Source organism: Heterodontus francisci, chromosome 9 (genome assembly GCF_036365525.1).
Source record: "Heterodontus francisci isolate sHetFra1 chromosome 9, sHetFra1.hap1, whole genome shotgun sequence".
In the NCBI taxonomy this organism is placed as follows: domain Eukaryota; kingdom Metazoa; phylum Chordata; class Chondrichthyes; order Heterodontiformes; family Heterodontidae; genus Heterodontus; species Heterodontus francisci.
The window spans coordinates 113092211-113111081 of NC_090379.1; the positions used below are offsets into that span (position 1 = coordinate 113092211).

The window sequence follows — 18871 nt, forward strand, 5'->3', positions numbered from 1 at the left end:
AAAAAGGAGAGAGTGTTCACACCCAGAGACAGCGCTGTAATATAGAGGACAGAGTGTTCACACCCAGTGACAGCACTGTAATATAAATGAGAGAGTGTTCACACCCAGTGACAGCACTGTAATATAAATGAGTGTGTGTTCACACCCAGAGACAGCACTGTAATATAAATGAGAGAGTGTTCACACCCAGTGACAGCACTGTAATATAAAGGAGAGAGTGTTCACACCCAGAGACAGTGCTGTAATATAAATGAGTGTGTGTTCACACCCAGAGACAGCACTGTAATAAAAAGGAGAGAGTGTTCACACCCAGAGACAGCGCTGTAATACAGAGGACAGAGTGTTCACACCCAGTGACAGCACTGTAATATAAATGAGAGAGTGTTCACACCCAGTGACAGCACTGTAATATAAATGAGTGTGTGTTCACACCCCGTGACAGCACTGTAATATAAATGAGAGAGTGTTCACACCCAGTGACAGCACTGTAATATAAAGGAGAGAGTGTTCACACCCAGAGATAGTGCTGTAATATAAATGAGTGTGTGTTCACACCCAGAGACAGCACTGTAATAAAAAGGAGAGAGTGTTCACACCCAGAGACAGCACTGTAATATAAAGGAGAGAGTGTTCACACCCAGAGACAGTGCTGTAATATAAATGAGAGAGTGTTCAAACCCAGTGACAGCACTGTAATATAAAGGAGAGAGTGTTCACACCCAGAGACAGTGCTGTAATATAAATGAGAGAGTGTTCACACCCAGTGACAGCACTAATATAAAGGAGAGAGTGTTCACACCCAGAGACAGTGCTGTAATATAAATGAGTGTGTGTTCACACCCAGAGACAGCACTGTAATATAAATGAGAGAGTGTTCACACCTAGAGACAGCACTGTATTAAAAAGGAGAGAGTGTTCACACCCAGAGACAGCACTGTAATATAAAGGAGAGAGTGTTCACACCCAGAGACAGTGCTGTAATATAAATGAGAGAGTGTTCACACCCAGAGACAGTGCTGTAATATAAAGGAGAGAGTGTTCACACCCTGAGACAATGCTGTAATATAATCGAGAGAGTGTTCACACACAGATACAGTGTTGTAATATGAACAAGAGGCAAGAGTGTGTTCACACCCAGAGACAGCACTGTAATATAAACGAGTGAGTGTTCATACCAAGAGACAGCACTGTAATATAAACAAGAGCATGTCCACACCCAGTGACAGCACTGTAATATAAACAAGAGCATGTTCACACCCAGAGACAGCACTGTAATATAAACAAGAGAGTGTTTACACCCAGAGACAGCACTGTAATATAAACAAGAGAGTGTTCACACCCAGAGAAAGTGCTGTAATATAAATGAGAGTTCACACCCAGAGACAGCACTGTAATATAAATGAGAGAGTGCTCTACCCAGAGACCGCACTGTAATATAAACAAGAGAGTGTTCACACCCAGAGACAGCACTGTAATATAAACAAGAGAATATTCACACCCAGAGACAGCACTGTAATATAAATGAGAGTGTTCACACCCAGAGACAGCACTGTAATATAAATGAGAGAATATTCACACCCAGAGACAGCACTGTAATATAAATGAGAGAGTGTTCACACCCAGTGACAGCACTGTAATATAAAGGAGAGAGTGTTCACACCCAGAGACAGTGCTGTAATATAAATGAGTGTGTGTTCACACCCAGAGACAGCACTGTAATATAAATGAGTGTGCTTTCACACAGAGAGACAGTGCTGTAATATAAATGAGAGAATGTTCACACCCAGTGACAGCACTGTAATATAAAGGAGAGAGTGTTCACACCCAGAGACAGCACTGTAATATAAATGAGAGAGTATTCACACCCAGTGACAGCACTGTAATATAAAGGAGAGAGTGTTCACACCCAGAGACAGCACTGTAATATAAATGAGAGAGTGTTCACACCCAGAGACAATGCTGTAATATAAAGGAGAGAGTGTTCACACCCAGAGACAGCACTATAATATAATTGAGAGAGTGTTCACACCCAGAGACAGTGCTGTAATATAAATGAGAGAGTGTTCACACCCAGAGACAATGCTGTAATATAAAGGAGAGAGTGTTCACACCCAGTGACAGCACTGTAATAGAAATGAGTGTGCGTTCACACAGAGAGACAGTGCTGTAATATCAATGAGAGAGTGTTCGCACCCAGTGACAGCACTGTAATATAAAGGAGAGAGTGTTCACACCCAGAGACAGCACTGTAATATAAATGAGTGTGTGTTCACACAGAGAGACAGCACTGTAATATAAAGGAGAGAGTGTTCACACCCAGTGACAGCACTGTAATATAAAGGAGAGAGTGTTCACACCCAGAGACAGCACTGTAATATAAATGAGTGTGCGTTCACACAGAGAGACAGTGCTGTAATATAAACGAGAGAGTGTTCACACCCAGAGACAGCACTGTAATATAAACAAGACAATGTTCACACCCAGAGACAGCACTGTAATATAAACAACAGAATGCACAGATACAGTGTTGTAATATGAACAAGAGTGTGCTCACACCCAGAGACAGTGCTGTAATATAAACAAGAGAATGTTCACACCCAGAGACAGCACTGTAATATAAACGAGAGAGTGTTCACACCCAGTGACAGCACTGTAATATAAAGGAGAGAGTGTTCACACCCAGAGACAGCTCTGTAATATAAATGAGTGTGTGTTCACACAGAGAGACAGCACTGTAATAAAAAGGAGAGAGTGTTCACACCCAAAGACAGTGCTGTAATATAAATGAGAGAGTGTTCTACCCAGAGACCGCACTGTAATATAAATGAGAGAGTGTTCACACCCAGAGACAGCACTGTAATATAAACGAGAGAGTGTTCACACACACAGACAGCGCTGTAATATAAATGAGAGAGTGTTCTACCCAGAGACCGCACTGTAATATAAACGAGGGAGTGCTCACACCCAGAGACAGTGCTGTAATATAAACAAGAGAATGTTCACACCCAGAGACAGCACTGTAATATAAACGAGAGAGTGTTCACACCCAGAGACAGCACTGTAATATAAACAAGAGAGTGTTCACACCCAGAGACAGCGCTGTAATATAAACAAGAGAATGTTCACACCCAGAGACAGCACTGTAATATAAACGAGAGAGTGTTCACACCCAGAGACAGTGCTGTAATATAAATGAGAGTTCACACCCAGAGACAGTGCTGTAATATAAATGAGAGTTCACACCCAGAGACAGTGTTGTAATATAAATGAGAGTTCACACCCAGAGACAGCACTGTAATATAAATGAGAGAGTGTTCTACCCAGAGACAGTGCTGTAAGATAAACGAGAGAGTGTTCACACCCAGAGACAGTGCTGTAATATAAACAAGAGAATGTTCACACCCAGAGACAGCACTGTAATATAAACAAGAGAATGTTCACACCCAGAGACAGCACTGTAATATAAACGAGAGAGTGTTCACACCCAGAGACAGTGCTGTAATATAAACAAGAGAATGTTCACACCCAGAGACAGCACTGTAATATAAACGAGAGAGTGTTCACACCCAGAGACAGCACTGTAATATAAACAACAGAATGTTCACACACAGAGACAGCACTGTAATATAAACGAGAGAGTGTTCACACCCAGAGACAGCACTGTAATATTAAGGAGGGAGTGTTCACACACAGAGACAGCACTATAATATAAACAAGAGAGTGTTCACACACAGAGACAGTGCTGTAATATAAACAAGAGAGTGTTCACAGCCAGAGACAGCACTGTATTATAAACAAGAGAATATTCACACCCAGAGACAGTGCTGTAATATAAATGAGAGAGTGTTCACACCCAGTGACAGCACTGTAATATAAAGGAGAGAGTGTTCACACCCAGAGACAGCACTGTAATATAAATGAGTGTGTGTTCACACAGAGAGACAGTGCTGTAATATAAATGAGAGTGTTCACACCCAGTGACAGCACTGTAATATAAAGGAGAGAGTGTTCACACCCAGAGACAGCACTGTAATATAAATGAGTGTGTGTTCACACAGAGAGACAGTGCTGTAATATAAATGAGAGAGTGTTCACACCCAGTGACAGCACTGTAATATAAATGAGAGAGTGTTCACACAGAGAGACAGCACTGTAATAAAAAGGAGAGAGTGTTCACACCCAGAGACAGCGCTGTAATATAGAGGACAGAGTGTTCACACCCAGTGACAGCACTGTAATATAAATGAGAGAGTGTTCACACCCAGTGACAGCACTGTAATATAAATGAGTGTGTGTTCACACCCAGAGACAGCACTGTAATATAAATGAGAGAGTGTTCACACCCAGTGACAGCACTGTAATATAAAGGAGAGAGTGTTCACACCCAGAGACAGTGCTGTAATATAAATGAGTGTGTGTTCACACCCAGAGACAGCGCTGTAATATAGAGGACAGAGTGTTCACACCCAGTGACAGCACTGTAATATAAATGAGAGAGTGTTCACACCCAGTGACAGCACTGTAATATAAATGAGTGTGTGTTCACACCCAGTGACAGCACTGTAATATAAATGAGTGTGTGTTCACACCCAGATACAGCACTGTAATAAAAAGGAGAGAGTGTTCACACCCAGAGACAGCGCTGTAATATAAAGGAGAGAGTGTTCACACCCAGAGACAGTGCTGTAATATAAATGAGAGAGTGTTCACACCCAGTGACAGCACTAATATAAAGGAGAGAGTGTTCACACCCAGAGACAGCACTGTAATATAAATGAGAGAGTGTTCACACCTAGAGACAGCACTGTAATAAAAAGGAGAGAGTGTTCACACCCAGAGACAGCACTGTAATATAAAGGAGAGAGTGTTCACACCCAGAGACAGTGCTGTAATATAAATGAGAGAGTGTTCACACCCAGAGACAGTGCTGTAATATAAAGGAGAGAGTGTTCACACCCAGTGACAGCACTAATATAAAGGAGAGAGTGTTCACACCCAGAGACAGCACTGTAATATAAATGAGAGAGTGTTCACACCTAGAGACAGCACTGTAATAAAAAGGAGAGAGTGTTCACACCCAGAGACAGCACTGTAATATAAAGGAGAGAGTGTTCACACCCAGAGACAGTGCTGTAATATAAATGAGAGAGTGTTCACACCCAGAGACAGTGCTGTAATATAAAGGAGAGAGTGTTCACACCCTGAGACAATGCTGTAATATAATCGAGAGAGTGTTCACACACAGATACAGTGTTGTAATATGAACAAGAGGCAAGAGTGTGTTCACACCCAGAGACAGTGCTGTAATATAAACGAGAGAGTGTTCATACCCAGAGACAGCACTGTAATATAAACGAGTGAGTGTTCATACCAAGAGACAGCACTGTAATATAAACAAGAGAATGTTCACACCCAGAGACAGCACTGTAATATAAACAAGAGCATGTTCACACCCAGAGACAGCACTGTAATATAAACAAGAGAGTGTTCACACCCAGAGACAGCACTGTAATATAAACAAGAGAGTGTTCACACCCAGAGACAGTGCTGTAATATAAATGAGAGTTCACACCCAGAGACAGCACTGTAATATAAATGAGAGAGTGCTCTACCCAGAGACCGCACTGTAATATAAACAAGAGAGTGTTCACACCCAGAGACAGCACTGTAATATAAACAAGAGAATATTCACACCCAGAGACAGCACTGTAATATAAATGAGAGAGTGTTCACACCCAGAGACAGCACTGTAATATAAATGAGAGAATATTCACACCCAGAGACAGCACTGTAATATAAATGAGAGAGTGTTCACACCCAGAGACAGCACTGTAATATAAACAAGAGAATATTCACACCCAGAGACAGCACTGTAATATAAATGAGAGAGTGTTCACACCCAGAGACAGCGCTGTAATATAAACAAGAGAATATTCACACCCAGAGACAGCACTGTAATATAAATGAGAGTGTTCACACCCAGAGACAGCACTGTAATATAAACAAGAGAATATTCACACCCAGAGACAGCACTGTAATATAAATGAGAGAGTGTTCACACCCAGAGACAGCACTGTAATATAAACAAGAGAATATTCACACCCAGAGACAGCACTGTAATATAAACGAGAGTGTTCACACACAGATACAGCACTGTAATATAAACAAGAGAATGTTCACACCCAGAGACAGTGCTGTAATTTAAACAAGAGAGTGTTCACACCCAGAGACAGCACTGTATTATAAATGCACCTCTGTTGTGCTGTTATGGAAACACAGTATTCTACTCATATTGCTGCCATTGCGCATTAAATCTCATCCACTGTCAGTTTGGCTTGACACTGATCATTTAGTCAGAAGGTTGTGAATTCAACTTCCATACTGGAGCCTCAACTCCTAACTTTCACAGTGAGAGGAGTAATGTTTAAATGAAAGTTTGAAGTGAAGTCTCATCACCCTGATGGTGAAGAATAAATGACAGATAACTATTCAAAGAGTGAGAAATCCCGAGGCAACATTGCGGTTTGAAGAACAGGAACTAAGTGCCGGCAGTCGTCCAGTGGTCACCTTCTTGACTCTGAGTCAGATCATTGTGGGATCAAGTCCCAATGCAGAGACTTGAGCACATAATCCAGACAGTCACTTCAGTGCAGTCCTGAGGGAGTGCTGCACTGTCAGAGGTGCCATCTTTCAGATGAGACACTAAACCGAGGCCCCATCTGCCCTCTAGGCAGACATAAGAGATCTCACAACACCATTCAGAGAGCTGTGTCCCAACCAATATGTATTCTGCAACCAACAGCTGAAAGCCCATTATCTGGTCATTATCACGGAGCTGTTTATGGGACCTTCCAGCACAAACAGGATGTCCCATTTCTTAGATTATGACAGTGACTATACTTCAAAAGGACTTCATTGGCTGTACAAGTCTTTGGGACATCCTGATGTTGTGAAAGACACTGTAGAAATGCAAGCTCATTTTTACTTCTGGAAGAAGAAAATACCAAAGGGATGAGAAAATACTTTCCTTGGCCCCAGTATTAGTTCGGAGGCAGACGGCGTGGCAAGGTTGGTGGGGGTGCGGTGGTGCAAACTGTTTTGTGTTTGGCAAACATTAAAAAAAACAGGTTTCACCCAGGACCTGTTAAAGTTAATGGCGGGACCTCATTACCAGATTTTGTCTCCGTTTGCCACCCATGGCCAACCAGAGAGACTGGTTAACTGACTGTCGGCTGGAGAGCAGAGAGGAAGGAGGGGTCGGGGGCGAGGGAGATGGGAAGGGTCGGGGGTGAGGGAGACGGGAAAGGTCGGGGGCGAGGGAGACGGGAAGGGTCGGGGGTGAGGGAGACGGGAAGGGTCGGGGGTGAGGGAGATGGGAAGGGTCGGGGGTGAGGGAGACGGGAAGGGTCGGGGGTGAGGGAGACGGGAAGGGTCGGGGGTGAGGGAGACGGGAAGGGTCGGGGGTGAGGGAGATGGGAAGGGTCTGCAGGAAGATCGGAAGGGTGGGCGAGGGTTGGGTGTTGTCTGAATATAGGGTGCTGGGAGAGGGTGAAGCAGGTAGTTGGATGTAGCAGGTGTGTTCCAAAACACTTACCCCCTGTAGACAGCAGTCCTCCCTCCCTTCAGCTGCCGGGATTCACAAGACCCGGGAAACCCGTCGGCCAGGGTTAAATTTAAAATGATGGTTAATTCGGAGGCACACAGTCTCATTATGATATATAAATGACCAAGCCGGCTCCCGAAACAAGTTGGTTGCTCACCTGGTACCACATCACCCCTACCATCCTGCCTCTGTTAAAAACAGAAGTGGGCGGCTTGGGGTTGGGTTTCAGATTTTTAAAATATTAACTTCTGACCTTAGCCTCCCCCCTCCGCTCCATTTTTGGGGATTAATATTCACCCCCTGTGTCTGTGACTGCAGAGACAGCATTACCCTCCACAGAATACCTGTAGACCAAGCAGTGAAGTTGCAATTTTAAAGCCAGTGCATTTATGTGGGACTCCTGCTCTCCCGTCTGGACTGAATTGCCAGCAAGGATGTGCGTAGGAAGTATCGCTCTTGTTGTTTTGGGATCAGTCCCACCTCCTGTTTCTCCTCTCTGACCACACCCACCTCCTGAGAGTTCATAATCTTTTCCATGTGGCCGCTGTCTCTGTAGAAAACCTGCTCCAGTAACATCCTTTCCAACCAGACCTTCTTCAACTCCCACTGATGGTACAGGCCTGACCGCTCGTCCTGTAGAGCACCAACCTTGTCTCTGATCTAGAGAACAGGACAATCTGGATTAGACAGGCATGGATAGCTAGAAAGGGAGAGCGAGGTTGGGGGGCACGAAGCGAGGGAGGGGGCACGAGAGAGGGAGGGAGGGGGCACGAGAGAGAGGGAGGGAAGGGACACGAGAGAGAGGGAGGGAAGGGACACCAGAGAGAGGGAGGGAAGGGACACGAGAGACGGGGGGGGGGGCACGAGAGAGAGGGAGGGGGCACGAGAGAGGGAGGGAGGGGGCACGAGAGAGGGAGGGAGGGGGCACGAGAGAGAGGGAGGGAAGGGACACGAGAGACAGGGAGGGAGGGGCACGAGAGAGAGGGGGGAGGGGCACGAGAGAGAGGGGGGAGGGGCACGAGAGAGAGGGGGGGAGGGGGACGAGAGAAGGTCGGGATATGAGAGTGGGAGATGAGAGGACAAGAGGGAGGGGAGGGGGATTGAGGGATGAGATGAGGCACGGAACGAGAGGGGGAAGAGAGGGGAGGAACAAGAGGGAGGAGGAAGTGGAAGGATAGAGAAAGGGAGATGAGCAGAAGAAAGGAGATGGGTGGAATGCAGAAGGAAACAAAGGAGAGAGACGAAAGAGGGAGAAAGGAGGGGACAAAAGGAAAGATAATGAGATAAATATAATAAAAAAGAGGGCTGATGGTTCTTACGTCTTTGGAGGTGGAGGTGGTGGACTCCTCCTGCAGGATCTCATGGCCCAGTTTGACCACCTGTCTGAAGGTCTCCTCCCTGGCATCGATTTCAGCCCGAAGCTGCTGGTGTTGGGTTTGTTTTAAATCAGTCATGGAACCATCACGTGTCGTTTCCTCCACTTTCATCTCCCTCATCAGTCCGGACGACCAGGAGAAGTAATCCCGCACCTAGGAGATACAAAGTTCAGAAAGTACATGGGCAACGGAGGCTGCGTATAGACTGGCCCTTATAGTGTGGCTAAACCTGGCGCCTATTTCACTGAGGAATCCTCCTCTACACAAAACCCTTTCCCCAAGATGTCTTTGAAAATGTTATTTTATGTGTGAGTGACTGTATACTTTACGGTAAAATAGATCAGTATGATCCAACTGCCTACACGAGTCGGCACACGTCTCTCGGCTGAGCTGTTGCAGTATGGTGTATGGGGCTCTTCCAGTATTTAGATTACGTAAACACAAATAGCTGTTGTCTATGAAGAAACATGAAGGATTACACTCAAAAAGAGTTCAGTTATTCAAAGAACTCAGGGACATAAATGATAGTCAAGCCCTGGGTGAAATATGGTTCACAGAATCACAGCCCAGAAAGAGGTCATTCGGCCCATTGTTTCTCTGCTGGCTCTTTGAAAGAATCATCCAACTCCCCCTGCTCTCTCCCTATCGCTTTTCATTTCTTTTTTCCCTCAACTATGCATCCAATTCCCTTTTGAAAGTAACTATTGAATTTGCTTCCACTGCCCTTTCAGTGCATTCCAGTCACAGCAACTCGCCACGTAAAAAAGAACTCTCTTCATCACTCCTCTGCTTCTTTTGCTAATTATCCTGAATTTGTTTTATCTGCTTACTGACCCTCCTGCCAGCGGAAACAGTTTCTCCTTATTTATTCAATCGAAATCCTTCATAATTTTTGACTCCCATGTTAAATCTCCCTGCTTGAAGGAGAGCAATCCCAGCTTCTCCAATTTTTCCATGAATTTTTTTTTTCCAAGATGAGCTATGAATATTTTGCTCCATTGCAGTAAACACACCCCATCAAGAGGTTAGGAACAGGGTTGCTGTCGTACTGAAATGTTTATTTCTGTATTTTTAAAAAAAAACTTTTTTTTTTCTCAGAACGTGGGTGGCACTGCCAGGACTGCTATCTATTGTCTGTCCTAATTTGCCTTTGAGAAGGTGGTGGTGAGCCTCTTTCTTGCACCGCCACATTCCGTCTGGTGACCGTTCTCCCGCAGTGCAGTAAGGTCAATAGTCCCAGCAACAATGAATGAGTTTTGTTTGTTGCCTGCAATGGATTGTTGATGACTTTGTTATCTTGGACCGCCACGAGCTGTGAACATGCTGGGCCCAGCCAGCCAACATTACAGTGTCAGCTGGGGCTCAGTGGTAGCACTCTCATCTCTGAGTGAAGGAGGTCATAGGTTCGAGCCCCACTCCAGGGACTTGAGCACAAGATCCAGGCTGACACTCCAGTCCAGTACTGAGGGAGAGCTGCACTGTTGGAGGTGCTGTCTTTCAGATAAAGCAAGGTCCCGTCTTCCCTTCCAGGTGAACTCAAAAGATCAGACAGCACTATTTTGAAGAAGGGCAGGGGAAGTCTCCCAAGTGTCATGGACTATATTTACCCTGCAACCAAGATTACTTTTAGAGATTACCTGGTCAGTATCACATTGTTGTTTTTGGGAGCTTGCTGTGTGCAATTGTCTGCTGCATTTCCCACATTACAACAGTGACTACCCTTCAAAAAGGCACTGAATTGGCTGTTAAATGTTTTGGGACATTTTGAGATTGGGAAAGGAGTTATATAAATGCAAATTTCTTTTATGCCATTAAACCTTTTGCTCCAAAGATAACCATGTACTCACCAGCGCCAGGAACCGTTGGATTTTACAGGCTTGCTCTAGTGCTTCTCTCCGCTGATCCACTTTAGCCCTCAGGTTCTCCCAGCTCTCCACCATCGCCTGCTGCTTGCCCTGCAGGGCCGCACTCTGCTGTGTCGTGCACCTGTGCAGGACCTCATCGGCTGCATCCACCAACTCCTGCAACTGGAATCAGAGGGGACACCAGCTGTCACTGTGCAACCAACACATTCATCAGACGGCCCGAAACTTTAACTCTGTTTCAAACTCCATAGATGCTGCCTGACCTGCTGAGTATTTCCAGCACTTTCTGTTTTTGTTTCAGATTTCCAGAGTCTGCAGTATTTTGCTTTTATTATCGCCTGTAAATTCAGCTCTCAGTGCTCCCTATTGATAGTTGATGTAATGTGATGTTACACAGAATTTAAAAAAGTATGATCTTACCTGTTGCTCAGCCCCAGCCAGTTCATGCTCCAGTGCCTCATGTGTGCGCAGTTGTGCTTGAATACCCCCCAGGTCCCTTGCAATATCATCAGGGATGCTTTTAACTTTCTCCTAGAGAGACAGAAACAAAAAACATATGAGAAAATACTGACTCCATCCTGTACTAAACTTCTACATTGCTCCATTAAACATTCACAGGGCAGCTGCAGCATGGGGTATTTAGTTTATTTTGTTTACAGATACAGCACTGAAACAGGCTCTTCGGCCCACTGAGTCTGTGCCGACCATCAACCACCCATTTATACTAATCCTACACTAATCCCATATTCCTACCACATCCCCACCTGTCCCTATATTTCCCCACCACCTACCTATACTAGGGGCAATTTATAACGGCCAATTTACCTACCAACCTGCAAGTCTTTTGGCTTGTGGGAGGAAACCGGAGCACCTGGAGGAAACCCACGCAGACACAGGGAGAACTTGCAAACTCCACACAGGCAGTACCCAGAATTAAACCCGGGTCGCTGGAGCTGTGAGGCTGCAGTGCTAACCACTGCGCCACTGTGCCGCCCAGATAGATACAGAGTAAAGCTCCCTCTACATTGTCCCATCAAACACTCCTAGGGCATCTACAGCATGGGGCTAGACACAGAGTAAAGCTTTCTCGAAATGGTCTCACATCTTTGTGACAAGCATGATACAATAGTAGCAGCTGCTGAATCAGGAGTATTTTGGACCCACACACACATTCGAGACATGATCAAAGACTGCAAAGGACATGCGTGACCATTCCAGCAGAGAGAGATGCAGAGATTCCAACCTCAAGTCACCAGGACTGGAATACAAGATATGTTTCAGGGCTGAAAGGTAAGTACTGAAACCCCAGGAGCAGCAATGTTTCCAGATTTCCATGCACCATTACCGTGCCAGACTGTAAGTGCTGAATGCACCTACCTCTATGTGGGTCAGAGATTCTGACAGGTCTTGGTTGCACTTGTGAAATGCTTCTGCATCGCAGAACTTCTGCCCACGAATCTGAGCCCTTTCCTGTAAACTCTTCCATAAATCCCTGAAAGAGTGGAAAACATTACTGTAGGTTACAGTCAAACAGGCACAAATAGTCACCGACACTGAGCAGCAGAATGGAGAAGTTACGACCAATCACACAGCACCCTGCGACCCATCATTCACTCTCAGATACAGCAACCAGCAATCAGCCCACACACTCTGAGATACAACACCCTGCGATCCCCTCACTCTCAGATACAACACCCTGCGATCCCCTCACTCTTAGATACAACACCCTGCGATCCCCTCACTCTCAGATACAACACCCTGTGATCCCCTCACTCTCAGATACAACACCCTGCGATCCCCTCACTCTTAGATACAACACCCTGCGATCCCCTCACTCTCAGATACAACACCCTGCGATGTCCTCACTCTCAGATACAAAACCCTGTGATCCGCTCACTCTTAGATACAAAACCCTGTGATCCCCTCACTCTTAGATACAAAACCCTGTGATCCCCTCACTCTCAGATACAACACCCTGCGATCCCCTCACTCTTCGATACAACACCCTGCGATCCCCTCACTCTCAGATACAACAACCTGTGATCCCCTCACTCTCAGATACAACACCCTGCGATCCCCTCACTCTTAGCTACAAAACCCTGTGATCCCCTCACTCTCAGATACAAAACCCTGTGATCCCCTCACTCTTAGATACAAAACCCTGTGATCCCCTCACTCTCAGATACAAAACCCTGTGATCCCCTCACTCTCAGATACAACACCCTGTGATCCCCTTACTCTCAGATACAACACCCTGCGATCCCCTCACTCACTCTCAGATACAACACCCTGCGATCCCCTCACTCTTATATACAACACCCTGCGATCCCCTCACTCTCAGATACAATACCCTGTGATCCCCTCACTCTTAGATACAAAACCCTGCGATCCCCTCACTCTCAGATGCAACACCCTGCGATCCCCTCACTCACTCTCAGATACAACACCCTGCGATCCCCTCACTCTCAGATACAACACCCTGCAATCCCCTCACTCTTAGATACAAGAGCCTGTGATCCCCTCACTCTTAGATACAAAACCCTGCGATCCCCTCACTCTCAGATACAACACCCTGTGATCCCCTCACTCTTAGATACAACAGCCTGTGATCCCCTCACTCTCAGATACAACACCCTGCGATCCCCTTACTCTCAGATACAACACCCTGCGATCCCCTCACTCACTCTCAGATATAACATCCTGCAATCCGCTCACTCACTCTCAGATACAACACCCTGCGATGTCCTCACTCACTCTCAGATACAACACCCTGTGATCCCCTCACTCTTAGATACAACACCCTGTGATCCCCTCACTCTTAGATACAACACCCTGTGATCACCTCACTCTCAGATACAACACCCTGTGATCCCCTCACTCTTAGATACAACACCCTGTGATCCCCTCACTCTTAGATATAACACCCTGCGATTCCCTCACTCTTAGATACAACACCCTGTGATCCCCTCACTCTCAGATACAACACCCTGCGATCCCCTCACTCTCAGATACAACACCCTGTGATCCCCTCACTCTTAGATATAACACCCTGCGATCCCCTCACTCTCAGATACAAAACCCTGTGATCCCCTCACTCTCAGATACAAAACCCTGTGATCCCCTCACTCTTAGATACAAAACCCTGTGATCCCCTCACTCTCAGATACAAAACCCTGTGATCCCCTCACTCAGATACAACACCCTGTGATCCCCTTACTCTCAGATACAACACCCTGCGATCCCCTCACTCTCAGATACAACACCCTGCGATCCCCTCACTCTCAGATACAACACCCTGTGATCCCCTCACTCTTAGATACAACAGCCTGTGATCCCCTCACTCTTAGATACAAAACCCTGCGATCCCCTCACTCTCAGATGCAACACCCTGCGATCCCCTCACTCACTCTCAGATACAACACCCTGCGATCCCCTCACTCTTAGATACAACACCCTGCGATCCCCTCACTCTTAGATACAACAGCCTGTGATCCCCTCACTCTTAGATACAAAACCTGCGATCCCCTCACTCTCAGATACAACACCCTGTGATCCCCTCACTCTTAGATACAACAGCCTGTGATCCCCTCACTCGCAGATACAACACCCTGCGATCCCCTTACTCTCAGATACAACACCCTGCGATCCCCTCACTCACTCTCAGATATAACATCCTGCAATCCCCTCACTCACTCTCAGATACAACACCCTGCGATGTCCTCACTCACTCTCAGATACAACACCCTGTGATCCCCTCACTCTTAGATACAACAGCCTGCAATCCCCTCACTCTTAGATACAAAACCCTGCGATCCCCTCACTCTCAGATACAACACCCTGTGATCCCCTCACTCTTAGATACAACACCCTGTGATCCCCTCACTCAGATACAACACCCTGTGATCCCCTCACTCTCAGATACAACACCCTGCGATCCCCTCACTCTCAGATACAACACCCTGCGATCCCCTCACTCTCAGATACAACACCCTGTGATCCCCTCACTCTTAGATACAACAGCCTGTGATCCCCTCACTCTTAGATACAAAACCCTGCGATCCCCTCACTCTCAGATGCAACACCCTGCGATCCCCTCACTCACTCTCAGATACAACACCCTGCGATCCCCTCACTCTTCGATACAACACCCTGCAATCCCCTCACTCTCAGATACAACACCCTGCGATCCCCTCACTCTCAGATACAACACCCTGCAATCCCCTCACTCTTAGATACAACAGCCTGTGATCCCCTCACTCTCAGATACAACACCCTGCGATCCCCTCACTCTCAGATACAACACCCTGTGATCCCCTCACTCTTAGATACAACAGCCTGTGATCCCCTCACTCTCAGATACAACACCCTGCGATCCCCTCACTCACTCTCAGATACAACACCCTGCGATGTCCTCACTCACTCTCAGATACAACACCCTGTGATCCCCTCACTCTTAGATACAACAGCCTGCAATCCCCTCACTCACTCTCAGATACAACACCCTGTGACCCCCTCACTCTTAGATACAACACCCTGTGATCCCCTCACTCAGATACAACACCCTGTGATCCCCTCACTCTCAGATACAACACCCTGCGATCCCCTCACTCTCAGATACAACACCCTGCGATCCCCTCACTCTCAGATACAACACCCTGCGATCCCCTCAATCTCAGATACAACACCCTGTGATCCCCTCACTCTCAGATACAACACCCTGTGATCCCCTCACTCTCAGATACAACACCCTGCGATCCCCTCACTCTCAGATACAACACCCTGTGATCCCCTCACTCTTAGATATAACACCCTGCGATCCCCTCACTCTTCGATACAAAACCCTGTGATCCCCTCACTCTTAGATACAAAACCCTGTGATCCCCTCACTGTTAGATACAAAACCCTGTGATCCCCTCACTCTCAGATACAAAACCCTGCGATCCCCTCACTCTCAGATACAACACCCTGCGATCCCCTCACTCTCAGATACAACACCCTGTGATCCCCTCACTCTTAGATATAACACCCTGCGATCCCCTCACTCTTCGATACAAAACCCTGTGATCCCCTCACTCTCAGATACAAATCCCTGTGATCCCCTCACTCTTAGATACAAAACCCTGTGATCCCCTCACTCTCAGATACAACACCCTGCGATCCCCTCACTCTCAGATACAACACCCTGCAATACCCTCACTCTCAGATACAACACCCTGCGATCCCCTCACTCTCAGATACAACACCCTGTGATCCCCTCACTCTTAGATATAACACCCTGCGATCCCCTCACTCTTAGATACAACACCCTGTGATCCCCTCACTCTCAGATACAACACCCTGCGATCCCCTCAATCTCAGATACAACACCCTGTGATCCCCTCACTCTTAGATATAACACCCTGTGATCCCCTCACTCTTAGATACAACACCCTGCGATCCCCTCACTCTTAGATACAACACCCTGCGATTGCCTCACTCTCAGATACAACAACCTGCGATCCCCTCACTCTCAGATACAAAACCCTGTGATCCCCTCACTCTTAGATACAACACCCAGTGATCCCCTCACTCTCAGATACAAAACCCTGTGATCCCCTCACTCTTAGATACAACACCCTGTGATCCCCTCACTCTTAGATACAACACCCTGCGATCCCCTCACTCTTAGATACAACACCCTGCGATCCCCTCACTCTCAGATGCAACACCCTGCGATCCCCTCACTCTTAGATACAAAACCCTGTGATCCCCTCACTCTCAGATACAAAACCCTGCGATCCCCTCACTCTCAGATCCAACACCCTGCGATCCCCTCACTCTCAGATACAACACCCTGTGATCCCCTTACTCTCAGATACAACACCCTGCGATCCCCTCACTCACTCAGATACAACACCCTGCAATCCCCTCACTCTCAGATCCAACACCCTGCGATCCCCTCACTCTCAGATACAACACCCTGTGATCCCCTCACTCTTAGATATAACACCCTGCGATCCCCTCACTCTTAGATACAACACCCTGAGATCCCCTCACTCTCAGATACAACACCCTGCGATCCCCTCACTCACTCTCAGATACAACACCCTGCGATCCCCTCACTCTTAGATACAACACCCTGCGATCCCCTCACTCACTCTCAGATACAACACCCTGCAATCCCCTCACTCTTAGATACAACACCCTGCAATCCCCTCACTCTTAGATACAAAACCCTGCGATCCCCTCACTCTCAGATACAACACCCTGTGATCCCCTCACTCTTAGATACAACAGCCTGTGATCCCCTCACTCTCAGATACAACACCCTGCGATCCCCTCACTCTTAGATACAAAACCCTGCGATCCCCTCACTCTCAGATACAACACCCTGCGATCCCCTCACTCTCAGATACAACACCCTGCGATCCCCTCACTCTCAGATACAACACCCTGCGATCCCCTCACTCTCAGATACAACACCCTGCGATCCCCTCACTCTCAGATACAACACCCTGCGATCCCCTCACTCTCAGATACAACACCCTGTGATCCCCTCACTCTCAGATACAACACCCTGCGATCCCCTCACTCTCAGATACAACACCCTGTGATCCCCTCACTCTTAGATATAACACCCTGCGATCCCCTCACTCTTAGATACAAAACCCTGTGATCCCCTCACTCTCAGATACAAAGCCCTGTGATCCCCTCACTCTCAGATACAAAACCCTGCGGTCCCCTCACTCTCAGATACAACACCCTGCGATCCCCTCACTCTCAGATACAACACCCTGCGATCCCCTCACTCTTAGATACAACACCCTGCGATCCCCTCACTCTCAGATACAACACCCTGTGATCCCCTCACTCAGATATAACACCCTGTGATCCCCTCACTCTTAGATACAACACCTTGCGATCCCCTCACTCTTAGATACAACACCCTGCGATCCCCTCACTCTCAGATACAACACCCTGCGATCCCCTCACTCTCAGATACAACACCCTGCGATCCCCTCACTCTTCGATACAAAACCCTGCGATCCCCTCACTCTTAGATACAACACCCTGTGATCCCCTCACTCTCAGATACAACACCCTGCGATCCCCTCACTCTCAGATACAAAACCCTGTGATCCCCTCACTCTTAGATACAACACCCTGTGATCCCCTCACTCTTAGATACAACACCCTGCGATCCCCTCACTCTTAGATACAAAACCCTGCGATCCCCTCACTCTCAGATACAAAAACCTGTGATCCCCTCACTCTTAGATACAACACCCTGCGATCCCCTCACTCTTAGATACAAAACCCTGCGATCCCCTCACTCTCAGATACAAAACCCTGCGATCCCCTCACTCTTAGATACAACACCCTGCGATCCCCTCACTCTCAGATACAACACCCTGCGATCCCCTCACTCTCAGATCCAACACCCTGCGATCCCCTCACTCTCAGATACAACACCCTGTGATCCCCTTACTCTCAGATACAACACCCTGTGATCCCCTCACTCTTAGATACAACACCCTGCAATCCCCTCACTCTTAGATACAACAGCCTGTGATCCCCTCACTCTTCGATCCAAAACCCTGCGATCCCCTCACTCTCAGATACAACACCCTGTGATCCCCTCACTCTTAGATACAACACCCTGTGATCCCCTCACTCTTAGATACAACACCCTGCAATCCCCTCACTCTTAGATACAACAGCCTGTGATCCCCTCACTCTTAGATACAAAACCCTGCGATCCCCTCACTCTCAGATACAACACCCTGTGATCCCCTCACTCTTAGATACAACACCCTGTGATCCCCTCACTCTTAGATACAACACCCTGCGATCCCCTCACTCTCAGATACAACACCCTGCAATCCCCTCACTCTCAGATACAACACCCTGCGATGTCCTCACTCACTCTCAGATACAACACCCTGCGATTCCCTCACTCTCAGATACAACACCCTGCGATCCCCTCACTCTCAGATACAACACCCTGCGATCCCCTTACTCTCAGATACAACACCCTGCGATCTCCT

At 47.2% G+C, this 18871-nt stretch overlaps 1 protein-coding gene across 2 annotated transcripts in view; it reads right to left on the reverse strand.

Annotated features, from left to right (window-relative positions):
* Nucleotides 1-18871, reverse strand: part of sptbn5 (spectrin, beta, non-erythrocytic 5) — a 321773-nt gene that overhangs the window by 151324 nt on the left and 151578 nt on the right. For both annotated transcript variants that reach the window (XM_068039706.1, XM_068039705.1), the window contains exons 30-34: nt 12222-12336; nt 11265-11375; nt 10827-11006; nt 8923-9132; nt 8114-8263 (exon numbers count right to left, since the gene is read on the reverse strand). In XM_068039706.1, the coding sequence (XP_067895807.1) occupies nt 8114-8263; nt 8923-9132; nt 10827-11006; nt 11265-11375; nt 12222-12336 (766 nt within the window). The remainder of the gene's footprint in view (nt 1-8113; nt 8264-8922; nt 9133-10826; nt 11007-11264; nt 11376-12221; nt 12337-18871) is intronic.